This window comes from Acomys minous (genome assembly GCF_964271855.1).
Source record: "Acomys minous genome assembly, chromosome: 4".
Lineage (NCBI taxonomy): Eukaryota > Metazoa > Chordata > Mammalia > Rodentia > Muridae > Acomys > Acomys minous.
Window position 1 is genome coordinate 104721256 of NC_140486.1, and position 15242 is coordinate 104736497.

Consider the following 15242-nt stretch of genomic DNA (forward strand, 5'->3'; position numbering starts at 1 on the left):
TTCCTTGGGCCACCTTCTTGTCAACAACAGCCCTCAACCCTACGGGTCAGTGTGTAAAGTATGTGGTCCTGGAAGGCTTCCCTACTCTGCCCAGGACCAACCACAGATGAACCTATACTGCTGAATTGACTTCAAGTGGACTGTAGAGACAGAGCTGGGGTGGACAGGGCTCCACCGGAAGGCCCCACAGACACTGCACCAGGTGGTCCACGGGCCGCCACAGGAAGAAGGCCCAGCGCAGGCCCGGCAGTCACCTGCTGACCCGGTGTACACCAGAAGGATACGCTCCAGGTAATAGGCACCTTCGGAGGCTACTGCCTCTGCCGCGTCCCCCGAGTGTGACAAGTCAATGCCCAGAGCCTCCTCCAGCACCCGCAACTGCGGTACCCCACGCTGAGCAGCCATGCCCGCAACCGGACCCCGCGGTGCCGCTTTCGGGCTGGCGTAGCAACTCTCGCGAGATCCCGGGACCCTCACCCGAGACCAGCCAAGTACCTAAAGGCCAGGGCCTCTCCCGCTGCGAGTCCGAAGTTACTATGGCAACGCGTTGCCTAGTTACCCCAGACGCCCCTAGCAGCTTGTACAGGACTCTGGATGCCACAAACCAGGGGCTTAAGCTACTTTTACACGGGCTACTTGTTTGTTTTTTGTTTGGTTTGGTTTGGTTTGGTTTGAGTTTTTGCTTTGACGTCATTCTTTCTCGCTTCTTTTTTCTCCGTTGCTTTTTCTCTTGTTTCTCACCTGCCAAAAGATGAACCTCAAAGTTTAGATGTGTAGAAATTCCCCAAATGTTTCTGGGGAAAGGCAGACGTAAGAAGTGGAGAAATTTTGTCTCTGTATTTCTAGAGGAGTGGTGGGGAAGTTCTAGGAACCATTACTTGCCAACTGAGGAACTGCCAAATGCTCCTCAGACCCTCAGCAATGAAGAATGAGAGCGCTCACATGAATCACGCCCTTTCCAGCAATCTTTTAATTCATTTGTGTGGACATCTGTTTTGACTGTGACTTCATACACACGGACCTGGAATAGCCCCAGTCGCATCAAATTATGCCATTGATTTTTTGCTGAGGCAAACGCGTGTCCATAAAACGTTATGAGCTACCTATGACCCTGACATAAAGTTTAATAGGTGGTATTTGGGCTAGGAAATGTAGTTAAGAGCTAATGTGCTTTCTCTGAAGGAAGGTGGCAGGGAGGAAGGGAAAGAGATGAAAAGGGGAAAGAGACAGAAGAAACAGAAGGGAGGAAAAGGGAGTGGGGAGGGAAAGGGGGGCGAATTAACTAAACTGTCCAGTCATGTCCCTTACTGCTGTGACAAGAACTTCTTCAGGTTTATGTAGTGTATGGAGATAGGCATCATTAAGAATACCTTTCAGGTCCTCTATTAGTCTACTTTCCTTGACGAACTCCGGTTAACTAGCTTCCTAGGGGGTAACTGGCAACCTGAGTGCTGGAAAGCCGAAAGCTAGACTGAGAGTCCGTCTCCATCATTTGCTATCTACAGCCACACCACTAACTGCCTCTAGGCCTGTGTCCTCATCGGTAAACCGAGGATAATCTCACCTCCCTCACCTATTAGCAATGAATCAACAGAGCATTAGAAACCTATTCAGAGTATCCAGAGATAAGAAATATATGAGGCTGTGTCTATTAAACTTGTCTTGGTTTTGAGGGTTAGAAGGAAGGTCACAATGATATTTAAGGAGTTCAGGAGTCAATGTCGTTTTATCACATCAAACATTCTGAGTGCATTTTTTAAAAAAGATTTATTTATTATTATGTATACCGCGCTCTGCCTGCATGTACACCTGCACATCAGAAGAGGGCACCAGACCACCTTATAGATGTCTGTGAGCCATCATGTGGTTGCTGGGAATTGAACTTAGGACCTCTTGAAGAACAATCAGTGCTCTTAACCTCTGAGCCATCTCTCCAGCCCCTGAGTGCATTTTAAATGCAAAGAACAAGAAATACAGGCGGGAATTCTGAAAGTGGGGGATGCACTGACTTCTAGGGCTTGTTTGTCTTCTTCTTTGATCCAGAAGGTTGCATGGCCTCACTTACCACAGTGGCTAACTGTAAACTGTGCCCTGAAAAGTGACTTGAATAAGGAATGGTCAGAGTTGGAAGTCCTTGATGCCTAGAAGGACAAGCAGGAACATGAGACCCATTGAAGGCAGTCCCATAGAGTTTCTAATTTTTTTTTTCTACAACAAAGTCTCTGTTGTCTTTGAATGTAGTGTGTCCTCTTCTTCAGACAGGGTTTATAATCAAGCCCTTCCTCGTTGTCTTAATTAAATCAAGTTCCTTGAATAGCTGTTTCCTGTTCTGTTATAAAAGCTTGTAAACATCTGTCCAGCTACATATAAAGAGCAAATGGAAAAAATAAAATGTAAAATATGTAAAGAGTGCTTATCATTTCTGGTATATCAAATATTTTCATGAAGTTCACGCTAGCTGAGACTCTTAACAGCAGGAGATATGGAGAGTGAAGTAGACACCTCCTATAGCCCGGCAGGACTTCCAGTGCACGGGGCGGAGAACACCAACTCAACCACAAAACCTTTTGACCTATAATTTACCTTGCCTGCAAGATGTTCAGGGATAAAGATGGAGCAGAGATTGAGGGAATTTCCACCCAATGACTGGCTCCACTTGAGACCCACTCCATGGGAGAGAGCCAGCCCCTGACACTATGAGTGATATTCTGCTATTGTTGTAGACAGGAAACTAGCATAGCTATCTGCTGAGAGGCTCCAGCCAACAGCGGATCAAAACAGATGCTCAGACTCATGACCAAGCATTAGGCGGAGCTTAGGGAATCTTGGAGAAGACTTGGGGGAAGGATAGCGAGACCCAGAGGGGGCAAGAACTCCACAAGACCAACAGAGTCAACTAACCTAGGCCCATGGGGGCTCACAAAGACTGAAACACCAACCAAATAGCATACACGGACTGGATGCCCTACACATATGTAGCTGATGGGCAGCTTGGTCTTCATGTGGGCCCCCTAGCAAGTGGAGCAGGAGCTGCCTCTCCCATCAAGGCAGTTGTCTGCTTTTGGATCACTTCCCTTTAGCTGGGCTGCCTTGTCTGGCCTCAGTGGAAGAGGACTGCTGCCACTTGGTGTGTTGGGGAAGATTGGTATCGGGGAGGGGGGCGTTCCCCTTTTCTGACGAAAAGGAAACAGGCATGGGGGAAGAGAGTGGGAGGATGGGACCAGGAGGAGAGGACGGAGTGCGCTGTGATCTAGATGTAAGGTAAATAAATTAACATTTTAAAAGTGTGCAATAAAAATAAATATTTTCTATAAGCAACGTAAATAATACCAGCTTAAAATATTTTAGCTGTGATGAGGCAAAATTTGAATATTTGTAAAGAGCTTAATATATAGGAGTTGCTACTTGATAAAGTGTAATTATTTTAGAAATATTCAGTGCAGGAACATAAGAAATAGTTTAACGGAGTAACGAAATACAAAGTACAGCCAGTATTAACTGCACAAGGGAGAGAAGTCAAAGTTGCTTGTCAAAAGGTCTGGAAGTGAAAAAGAGGTTATTTTATGCCCCTCAAAAAGAAAATATGTGAGTCCATCATGTCAAGCTTCCAAATAACCAACGTAGTAATTAAGTCACTAATCCATTTGCATCCATGTAATAAATTTCAGCTTTTAACCTCGCCCAAGATGGGTTGCCCCATTACAACTGAATGTATGTTTCATAGAGACCTGATCGTTAATGTTTTGAAATTTCAAATAAAAAAATTAGAACTTAATTGTGTGAGCCCTTTGATATCTACAGTGGATAAACAATGTTTTAAAGAACAATTTGATTCTTTTTTTTAAAAAATCTTAACAAGGAAAAAACAATAATGCTTTCAGATTTTAGAAAAAGAAGGAAATGTGTGATGGCAGCTATATTGTCTTAGAAATGCTATGCCTTTGCAAAGAATGCATTTGAAATCTGCTTTGCTGTGTTCTGGACCTGCTGGTCTATAGATGCTGCTTTCATTTAAAGGGGAGTGGGAAAGCTTATTGACAAACCGCCAACATAGTAGAAGGGAAGAACTAATTTCTTCATGTTGTCTTCTGACCTCTACATATACATAATGGCTGGAAAACACACACACACACACACACACACACACACACACACACACACACACACACAAAGTAAATGTAAATTTTTAAATTTTGAAAAAAGAGAGCACAGATGCAAACCTTTAGACCACAATAATAATATATTTTCAGCCTATAAATGCTTATTTTTTGGTATATTTTACATCATTCCTAAGAGTGAGGATTAAAAAAAAAAAAAAAAAAAAAAAAAGCAAAGCCAAGTTCCTTAGCATTTTGATGAATGAGCAGGAAACTGCTTTCGCTTTGACTGTGCTCCTGAAAGAGGTAAACAAAGAAAACAGTGGAGACAGTTGAAATGAAGCAACAATTACAAAGGACAACAAATGTAATCTCCTCCCAGGCTAAATGTTCCATTTATACAAAAGTGAAATTATTTTTAAAAGCAAAACCATAAAAAGCAATCTGACAATGAATACACTCTGCACATTTATAGTTTCAAAGCAGAAAATACTCACATGCAAATATGTTGCAAAATACAATTGAATTTTCAAAGATACTAGCACCCTTTTGCTACCAATACAGACCAAGCCATTCATTGATGCATCTTTTAATACAAGTAGCTTTTAATACAAGTAGTTTCTTTCTAAACTTTGCAGTAAGTGGTAGTCAGGCTTAGGATTCCTGAATTCGTAGAAATAGTAGCCATTGTGCTGAAAATTTTTGTCATTTTTTTCAACCATGCACTACAAATATTTTTCTTTTTGCACTAGCATCCATTTGAAAATCCTTTATTCCCATGTTCTGTCACCATGTAATTCAGAGTCAGTCTGTTCTCTGTAGTGAGAAACACATGACACAAGCTTAACCCAAAAGAACGTCTCATTTCTTCTGACTACAGCAATAAATAAATAAATAAATAAAAAATGAAAAAAACCCTTCTGATTTCCAATATAAGTCTTGATTTCCAGCACTTTCAAATTAATAGGAATAAAGGCTTCACGGGAAAAATAGATCATTCTAGGCCTTGGCCAGGAATGTACAAAAGGACTCTGAAGAATTTTATAGTACCACAAAGTTTAAAAAATGTTTCTCCTGCTAGAAAGGAAAAAACATAATTACAATAATGGGGATATATATAAAGGATACAGCAATTCATTGAAGGAGCTGCAATGGGTAAAGTTAGGCTAGCTGTTAAGTTTAATAAAACAGTGTTAGAATATAAGGCAAAGTAAAGAAAAAAAATCTGAGACCATTCTGTTATTAGCAAATGTTTAAATAAACAAATAAAAACAGCCTATGAAGGGCAAATAAAAAAAAAAAGTAATTCCATAAAACCCAAAACTTGGAACCATAAATACAAGTAAAAAGTCAATACATCAAGAAAAAAGAAGGAAGAAAGGAAGGAAAGAAGGAAGAAAGGAAGAAAGGCCCAAAGAAAGCAATAGAAGACAGGAAGTCTACAAAAGTACCACTGAGTTTGTTTGATAATGGCCACCTACTACTGGGCATGGCACCTAGCCTTCAGTGTGCTTAATATACCCAAAGAGACTTCATTGTTAAGAACTAGCTTTTCTTTCGCAAGTGGATGTCAATTGGAGGCAGACTCATGATGAGGGATGGGACTGTACATGTTTTAATTATGGGCTACACATAGTGAGTCCTACATAAAACAGTATAAAAATGGTGGAGGATATGAAGCTTACACTTTTAATGTAGATACCACTGTAAATAAATGCAGCTGCATATATATATACACATATATGTGTATATATCACTGTAATCAAATACAGATAAACATATATATCACCTATGTGTGATAATCTTTGTGTTTATCAAATGTGTTCTTTTTATTTCTTTTATACATGTTCTTCCATATTTTTCTCCGTGTTCGTGTGCAGCACACATGGTGCTTTGGGCCCTTTCAGATACGTGCAGAATGAGCCAGATGGCAAGGTTTACCAGTCATGTATGCAGTTTCTCTATCCACCTGTGTGATAAATGGGTGTGACATGGTACATACAACAATAAGCCAAGAGAACCTCTACCATAAACTGCTTCTGGTCATGGCGCTTTGTCACAGCAACAGAACCGTAATTAGGACAACAGGTCAAGGAGGTCACCACGGGGTTACCTATCCAGTACATCCTTGCTCTCTTGAGGAAAGGACTAGCTCATTTTTTTTTTTTTTTTTTTTTTTTTTTTTGCATCCTGTACTATTTCCTGCTTGCTCCAAAAGGGGAGGGCTCTTGGCCTTCTCTTGGTCCCCACCCAACAAATGCAAGCCTGTAAACCTGTGCTTGTACCTATGTCGTGTGACCTACCGCCTCACCCTGTAGCATGCAGGAGACTATCACAAGTATGTTTGTGCTAGTCCATGAGACTCGTGTCTTCTTCTGTATCTTTGAAAGTGATACAAGCTAAGCTTCTTTGCAAATAGAAGAAAATCTCAGAGCTTTTGTGCTTCGTAGAACCCTATGTAAAAAAAAAAAAAAAAAGGAATATCAGTTTTACAAAGTTCAGGTAAGATATTTATCTTTTCAGTCTTTTTCTTTTTCTTATGCAAACATGCTTTATATAGAATCATTTCAGTCGATTTGAATTTAAAAACTATGTTCATAGTAGCTGCATTTTATTCTCTGATATATACAGGAGAAACTATTTAGCCTTGCCCATGTAGCATAACTATGAGCACCACTGCAATAAAATCCATGTACATACAACTTTAATTTTAATATATTTTTATAGATTTTTATAGTATACTTTGTACTTAATTTTTCCATAACAAATAGTGAAGTAATTGCTTTCAATTTTATGCTTATTGCTATTTAAATTTATACTATTTAAAAATATCTTTATCTTTTGGTTTTCATGTTTCCTAAGTTTATAATGCTATCATAAACCTACATCTATCAATTCAATTACAAACTTTTTAAAAAGTTTTCTGGTAATTGACTTGGATATGTTTTACAATAGAGAGTTTCAGTCGCTTATGCCTATATTTTTCTCACGTATCTTCAGAACTTATGGTTTTAATAATATCTTGCCAAACTTAAGGTCATTAAATACCATCCTTGATATTCTTGCAATTTCTTGGTTTTTTATTTTTCATGCTAGGACTTTAATTCACTTGTAGTTTAGTTTTGTTTAAAAGATAAAGTAGATCACATTTCCCCCAGATAGTTGGTCAACAATATCAGACAATTTTAAAGAAACATTTTACTTTCTTATTTAAAAACACCATTGCACCAATTTTTATTTAAACAGAGAATTGCTTAGGGAATATTTAAACATTCCTTGAATCTATTTGCCAATTTCTATACAAATGCCATATTGATTTCTGTTCTTGACAATTATTATATTCTGATATCTAGAAAGTCAACTTTTTCTTATTCTTTTGAATATATTTCTAGATTTTTTCAGATAATAAATATTAATCTTATTTCACAAAGGCTTCCTTCTACTCACTTTAGGATTCTGGATGTCACCAAAGTAAATTTATATATTAATTTGGATGAGTTGACTGATTAAAGAAATGACTTCAAAAACATGGTAAACCTATCCATTTGTTCAATCTTATTTTATATTTTCCAACCAGAGTTTATGTTTATAGTCTAAAATATTTCTATTTAAAGCAGCCAAAATACCAAGAAAATAATTGACTGTCTCTTTTAAAGATTACATCACTTAAATACTTTCTCTGTAGCTTTCTGTTATTATGAAGATTTCCTTGATTAAAATCATTTATTCTGTCCTGAGCAGCACTCTCTAGTACTTAATTTCACTTGACTTATTTAATAGTGACTGAATTTAAGTAGTGTCTTCTGAAAATTAAATTCTATTTAATTTTTCTGTTGTAGTTCATTTCTAGTCAATATAGCTATAATGACTACTTTCTCTTATTATACTATAAATTAACAAATAAAGAAAGAAATATAATCCGTTCAAATAGGGCTTTATTAAATGGCAATTCCAACTGCTCATGTCATATTACTTTTTCCTGCTACTCAGTTATTAACCATGTTCAATTTTTACCTTCTTTATGTTTATTCTATTTTATTAGTTCTTTGAGAATTTCAATATGTTTTGATCACACTGCTCTCTCTTCTTCCAGATTACAAACCCTTATCCTCACTCATCCAACTTAGTGCTCTCTTTAAAAAAAAAAAATATTATTTTCTACATCCATCAAAGCAACTGTGTGTTGTCTATATACTCTCAGACACGTGCTCCTCCACCAGTGCTGTTGGCGTATCCCTCAGTTTACACCAAACTGGCTTCCCCCCCTTCCAGCAGCTAACACTTGACAATAGCTCCCCACTAAGGGTCGGACTTCATGGTCAGCTCCTCTCTCTATGTTGGGATTGGGTCAAGCCTGAGTTTGCACAGGTCTCATGCATGATGTCACAAACACTGTTAGTTCATATATGCAACTGTCTGATCGTGACTGGAAGACTGTTGTATCCATTCACCACCTATGTCTTTGTACAGTTTTTCTACCCTCTGTTCTGCAATGACTCCCAAGCCTTGGGAGGAGAGGATATGATATGTCCCGTTTGTGGCTGTGTATTCTGCAGTCTTTTTCTTTTCACTTTGATAAGTTGTGGGTCTTTGTGCTAATCCTCATCTACTTCACAACGAAACTTCTCAAATAAGGGTTTGTAGATGCACTAATATGTGGAAGTAATTATATGTTTTTAGGAGATAATTGGCTACTGTGATCATCTAGTATAGTGGTTCTCAACCTGTGATTTGCAACTCCTAGGGGTGAGGTCGTCAAATGACAGGACTGACCTAAAACCATCAGAAAACATAGATATGTACATTATAATGTATTATAGTAGCAAAGTTACAGTTATGAAATAGCAATGAAAATAATTTTATGGTTGTGGGCCACCATAATATGAGGAACTGTATTAAAGGATTGCAGCATTAGGAAGGTTGAGAACCACTGATCTGGCAGAATAATACTAGATTATCCTTTAGAGTCTATGACCTGTCTAGCTAAAGAATTTCATCACAAAAATGGTCCATCTAAGAGTCTCACTTTGTGAAGCAGGACTTAAATCCAGACAGAAAGTGATTGACTAATCCCATGACATCCATGACACTATAGCATCTTTTCTTATGTTAAATGTTGTAGTTTACAGTGTTCATAGCTGGGTAAGACTGATGATCGCTTTTAGCTTCTGGTAACATTCATATCACCTTCCAACAGTATGAAAGCTAACCGGTGGGGACAAGGTTTCCAGCTCAGTACTGGCTTGACATCTCCATGTTCTGCGATCCACATATGTGATGTATTCAACAACAGAGTTGTAGTGTCACATTCCAGGGGATGGGCAATAGTGTTGGCAATAACACGAGGGTCCACGAAACCTCATTACTCAATGACTTCAACAGAAGTGACCCACTTTGGCACTGGCCTTTTTATATTGTTAGCTTGTAGAGTCTAACAGGGCATTGTCACTCCATCACAGGGTAGTTTCATCTTCTATATCATTTTTAGGAAGCTACTACCGTGGTAGGTAGGTTTACACATGACATCCTGAAAGGTTTTTATTTAGTGTTATCTCTCCCTGTATAATGCCTTCTACCATGCCCCGCCCCCAATTGCCTATCCCAGTTGAACCTTTCCAGTCCCATTAGTCTCCCTCAAGCCTGGTTTTAACCAGTTTTCTATCACTCCTCCCTTGAAAGGCCCCCATGACTCCTTCTTAATGTTGTGGACTTAGTAATTTCCAAATGAAACACACACATCTAGAGATTCGAAATTAATATCCACAAACGAGAAGCAAGATGGGATGTTTGTCTTTCTGGGTCTGAACAGTCGCCACAGAATGACGGTTCTCGCAAATCTCTAAGCCGCACCAAATCTCATTATTTCACTTTTTAAACAACTGATAATATTCCATTGTGTAAATATATTACATTTTCATTATCAATTCATTTATTGATGGACATGCAGGTTGTTTCCATTTCCCGGCGCTTGTAAAAAAAAAAAAAGAGAGAGAGCATAAACGAACACACCATAGAATATAAAGGTTTTTGGAAGCTAGCCATTGTGGAAGGCCTATTTGCTGCTTTCTGAGAAACTTCTACACTGATGGCTGTAGGTGCTACATCAGCTCACATTCATCAGCCACAAATGACTGCCCCCTCCCTCTACATCCACACCAGTACCTTCATTTGTTCCTCTTTATGTTAGTCTTTCTGGCTAAAGAGCAAACTTCAAGGTAATTTTAATTTACACTAATAGCCAAATGTATAGCCATTAGTGTAACATTTCCTTAAAGTTTTCTCAGCCATTTGTATCTCATCATTTGAGAATTTTTTTGTTTAGTTTCATATCCCATTTTTTAATTGGATTGTTTCTGTCTTTTGTTTAGATATTTAGTTCTTTGTATATTCTAGATACTAACTCTTTCTCAGATATATAGATGGTAAGGATTTTTTTCTATTCTGTAGTATTCTTTTCCACTTGAGTAATGGCATCCTATGCAGTATGAACAGGATATATTCAGTGTTGTGAGACCACTGGTCTTATTAATTGCTGGTCTTAATATCTATGTTATTGGGAGTCCCTTCAGAAAGTCTTTTTCTATGCCAATAAATTAATGTATATTCCATACTTTCTCCTCTATCTGGTCTTTGTGGAAGTCTGTCATCCATTTGTAGTTGGTTTTTGTAAATGGTTAGAAATAGGGTCAAGTTTTAGTCTTCTGTATGTAGTTATCCAGTTTGACCATCAACGTTTAATGAATACACTGTCTTTTCTCCAGTGTGTGTTATGGTCTATGCCAAACAAGATGGTTGTTGTGGTTTGGTTTTATATGTGAGCCCTCAAGTCAATTCCATTTGTCAATGAGTCCATTTTTTTAATGCTATTACTGTGCTGGTCTTGTTTTTATAGCTTTGTATTGTAATTTGGGGTCTCTGATGGTGAAATCTCTACCAGATTTTCTATTGCAGTACATCTTTTGGCTATCCTGGGTAGTTTGGGTTTCCATATGAAGTTTAAGATTTTTTTCAATTTATGTAAAGAATTATTTTGAAATTTTAGGACATGCATTGAACTGTTAGCTTCTTAGGATAGCGTGACAATTTTCACTATCTTAATCTTATCAGTTCATGGGTATGTGAGGTCTCCATTTTCTGGTATCTTCGATTTTTTTTTCAGTGTCTTACAGTTTTCATTGTATAAGGTTTTCACTTAAAAGGTTAGATTTATTCCTGGTGCATTGTATTCCTATTTATTTTTAAGTATGTTTTCATTTGTATGTAGTGAGGCTACTAATTTTTGTGTGCTAACTTTATATCCTACTACTCAGTTGAATGTGTTTATCTGATTGACTCTTTAGAGTATATTGGGAATAGATTCATGCCATCTTCAAACTCATCACTTGAAATTTGGTTTTTGAGAGAAGGAAATAGGGTCAAAATATAGTAGTGTATTATCAGAGTCCCTGCACCAAAGCCTGGCTCTACTGTGAACATTCAGTCACATTAAGAAAAAAAAACAATATATAGAAAGAAATCAGGGTGAAATTACGTTGTTTGCTATTTTGCTCAAAACAGAAGAGAGAGAGGTTTTGTTTTGTTTTGTTTTGTTTTATCTTTTTCTGACTTTTTAATAAAAGCATTCAAACTTCAGGGGTACAGATGAAAAAAATGCAATAAAGATGGATATTGAGATAGTCTTTCTTCTGATGTGAAGACTCTGGGTAGATGTCCCATCTCCCAGCACAGAATTTCTTAAAGAAATTCTAATTCCTGTGACCCCCATTACAGTGTTTAGTGGGGAGGAGATGGCAACTCAAGGATGGACAACCCTTGGTCCCTGGGTCAGAGGACTGAAAATCCAGTTGATAATCTAATTTGAAATTTTATTCAAGTAAGAATTACTCTTCTGTTAATGTAGTCATAGAATTTGCAGGATAAACAGTACAAAAACAAGGAGAGGGGACAATGACATTAAATTAAGAATTTAAGCTACAAGACTGTGCGTTAATAACAGTTTAGAAAGCCACAAAAAATTCCCATTTGCCTTTCTGATAGTAAAATTCTAAACTGTATTTTTTTCCTATTTAGTATGAATTTGATGTTTAAATAAATGTGTGAAGAACAAAAAAGTTTTAAAGAAAATGGTTTAGTAGAGTGCCACCCAAAAATGAGGGATTTGTGCCTGGGTTATAGAATATATTATATTGTTACATTGATCTCAGGATATATTTGCTGTCAAACTAACCCTCAGTATATTTTGTAGCCCTACTGTAATGCCTGTAGGGTACTACTGTTATTATTTAGCTGTCAGAAAATATTTAATAACCAAAATAAATTTTTAAAAATCTATCTTTTGCCAGAAAAAGTTAACTGAAAGTCATCAGGAAGGAAATAAGTATTATGTCAGAAATCTATCTACACTTGCTTCTGATTGGCACATTTCTCCTGTTGCTACAGTCAACATTTTTGGGATAGCAAGCTTCCATTTGTAAACTTGAAAGTGCAATTTCTTTCTTTTCTCATCTATTTCACCTACCACATGTCTGAAGGTGCAATTTTTTTCTTCACCTCTTTATCCGTTTCTATATTCATCTTCATGTTGCTAAATTAAGCAGTGAAAAGTTTTAGATCTTACTATTTCAAGGCTTTTTTTATAAGTTGCTCGAACACCCTAGTTATTTCCCATATGGAAGATGTTGCTGTTCAGCTGCCAGAAATTTTAAGAGAAGTCAACAACTTCCTTCAAAGTGACTTTCTAAAGGGAACGCCCTGCAAAGAACCCACGGTGTAGGATCTTTACATGGGGGCTCAAGGCATAGTGCTCTATAGCTTATTTAATAGAATGAAAGGTTTTCTGACCAAACAAATTTTTTAAAAACCTCTCAATTGAATTTATTTCCACATGAAACTAGATTAAATCAAAACCATAACATTTTCCTATTTAGAGCTGACCAAATTTTGCTCAGTGCAAAACAATCTGGGTATGTCTGAAAAGATGATTCCTAGAAGAAAAGGTGGAAAGTAGGGATAAGAGAATGATAAGATTGAAAATGAGGCAAAGCTTTAATCTTGTCATTGTGAAAATATTGTTTATAAAACATTAAAAATACTAAAATTAGAATAAGACATAGAATAAAACTAGAAGTAAATGAATCAGAAAGCATTAAAGAACATTTTTTTAAAATGAAGGTTTTGTTTTGTTTTTAATCACACCCATTTAGAATGTGTTAAATAAGTTTATTTTGGATAGATTTTGAAAGCATATGATATTTTACCTCTAAATATCTTTTAAAGTATTTGGGGGTTGGATATTTAGCTGGGTGATAGAGTACTTACCCAGCAAGCACAAGACCCGGGGAAAAAATCAACTGGATGGATGGAGAGATATTTCAGTAATTGAGAGTACTTGCTCCCTTTGCAAAACACCAGAGTTTGATTCTCATACCCACATTAGGTGGCTCACAACTGCCTGGAACTACAGCAATTGTCAAGGATCTGAAGACAGGCATGGGCACAGACCCACACAGGTACACGTAGTTTTTAAATATAATAGTATATCATCAAAACAATTTTAGCATGTGTATCTTTCTAATATATTACGTATTTCTCTTGAATTCTTAAAGAATACTGCTGGGCTACACCTGCACTTGGGTGGTTAAAGGTCTTATTTCATTGTTAACAAGTAAAAAAAAAAATAGATTCTGGGTCTCTCTTCAAGGCTTTTAGTTTGTAGCATCACCTACAATATTTTGGTAGATGGGTGTGGCAGGAAAGAAAAGAGAAGAGGAGATGAGAAGAGGTGAAGGGAGGAGAGAGGAGGAAAGGAAAGGAGAGGAGGGGAAGGGAGGAGAGGAGAGGAGAAGAGGGGAGAGGAGAGGAAAGAAGAGAAGAGAAGAGAAGAGAAGAGAAGAGAAGAGAAGAGAAGAGAAGAGAAGAGAAGAGAAGAGGGACCTAAGGATTAATGACCACAAAGCAGCTCTCAGTGATGCTGTGGCTTGTACCACAGCAGACATCTGCCCTCTCTTCCTCTCCATCCATCGATACACTTGTGTATAGTGCTGGTCCAGATTCTGTTTTGTTGTTTCTAATCCACACAGGACACTTTAGGATCTCATGCTCAATAGTACTGCATATCTGCTGGGAAAACACCAAATAAGGCAAGATGTCACTGAGTTAAGCACCATCCCTTTCACAAGAAGCCTTGTTAACTTAACTCCCAAGGCTGCAAAGAACTTCTCTTCACGAGAGGTAATAGTGGTTGGTGATGAATTCTAAGTGAGCAAAAAGTTATCAGTTTTGTAAGCAAAAATAATACAGTTCTTCTTGTTATTCTAATATCATCTAAGTGAGCAAAAAATACAGTTGACATAAAATAATAAAAATAATATTTTGAGGGTTTAGACTCAGGGTCTTATTATAAACCGATTTATATATCATAAAAATAATTTTAAAAGCTATATCACTATTACAGTGATACACAACCACAGTTACAGCACTCAGGAGGCTGAATCAGGACCACCCATCTCAAGGCTTTTGTGGGCTCCAGAATGAGAGATTATCTCAAAAAATAATTTTTTAAAGCTGCTGGTCATTGTCATGGCTCATAGACATTGTAACAGGGTTGGACTGCTTCCTGCTTCTCTCCTTTACACTCTTGCATGGTACCCTCTGGACCATGAAAGCTAGTCCTGAGGGAGGAGGCTCTTAAGTCTGTTCCAAGTCAGGGGCTGCTGGCTTCTACCTCCAAAGTACACGGCATCTTCAGCAATAGGGGCTTCTACCACTGAGGGCAACCAAGGGCAGTAGGAATAGCCTATATGTTTCATTGAGTCTCTTGGACAACCCTAACAACTCAAAAAAAGGGTTCTTGGTGCTTGGTTCTGGGGTTTTTGTTAGATGATCTATAGTTCTTGTGGGAGCATTGTCAACCCAGATGGCGATTTTTCACTTAATCTGTGTGATCCTTTATTTACAAATGAATACATAATATAGGTATTTTTAAGATACATAGGTAATAGTGTGATTCCTTATGACCTTCAGCAATACAGATGCGTTGCTAGTTTATCCTTTTCTCTTCTTTTCTGCACTGAGAAATCATGTCTAGTAGCACTGGAAAACTAGCCATCTCCCCAGGGCTAGTGAAGTCACGGATCTGGGAAGAAG

At 37.6% G+C, this 15242-nt stretch overlaps 1 protein-coding gene and 1 long non-coding RNA gene across 5 annotated transcripts in view; both read right to left on the reverse strand.

Annotated features, from left to right (window-relative positions):
• SPAG16 (sperm associated antigen 16) overlaps positions 1–501 on the reverse strand; it is an 819872-nt gene extending 819371 nt beyond the window's left edge. For 2 of the 4 annotated variants that reach the window (XM_084779848.1, XM_084779847.1), the window contains exon 1: positions 285–498. In XM_084779848.1, the coding sequence (XP_084635974.1) occupies positions 285–405 (121 nt within the window). In that variant the 5' untranslated portion in view covers positions 406–498. Of the gene's footprint in view, positions 1–284 lie in introns of all 4 variants that reach the window. The other 2 variants (XM_084779851.1, XM_084779849.1) reach the window with 1 other exon arrangement.
• Positions 502–6253: 5752 nt separating this feature from the next.
• LOC311596433 overlaps positions 6254–15242 on the reverse strand; it is a 97665-nt gene continuing 88676 nt past the window's right edge. The window contains exon 4 of the long non-coding RNA XR_014778837.1: positions 6254–6551. This is a non-coding gene — a long non-coding RNA (uncharacterized lncRNA). The remainder of the gene's footprint in view (positions 6552–15242) is intronic.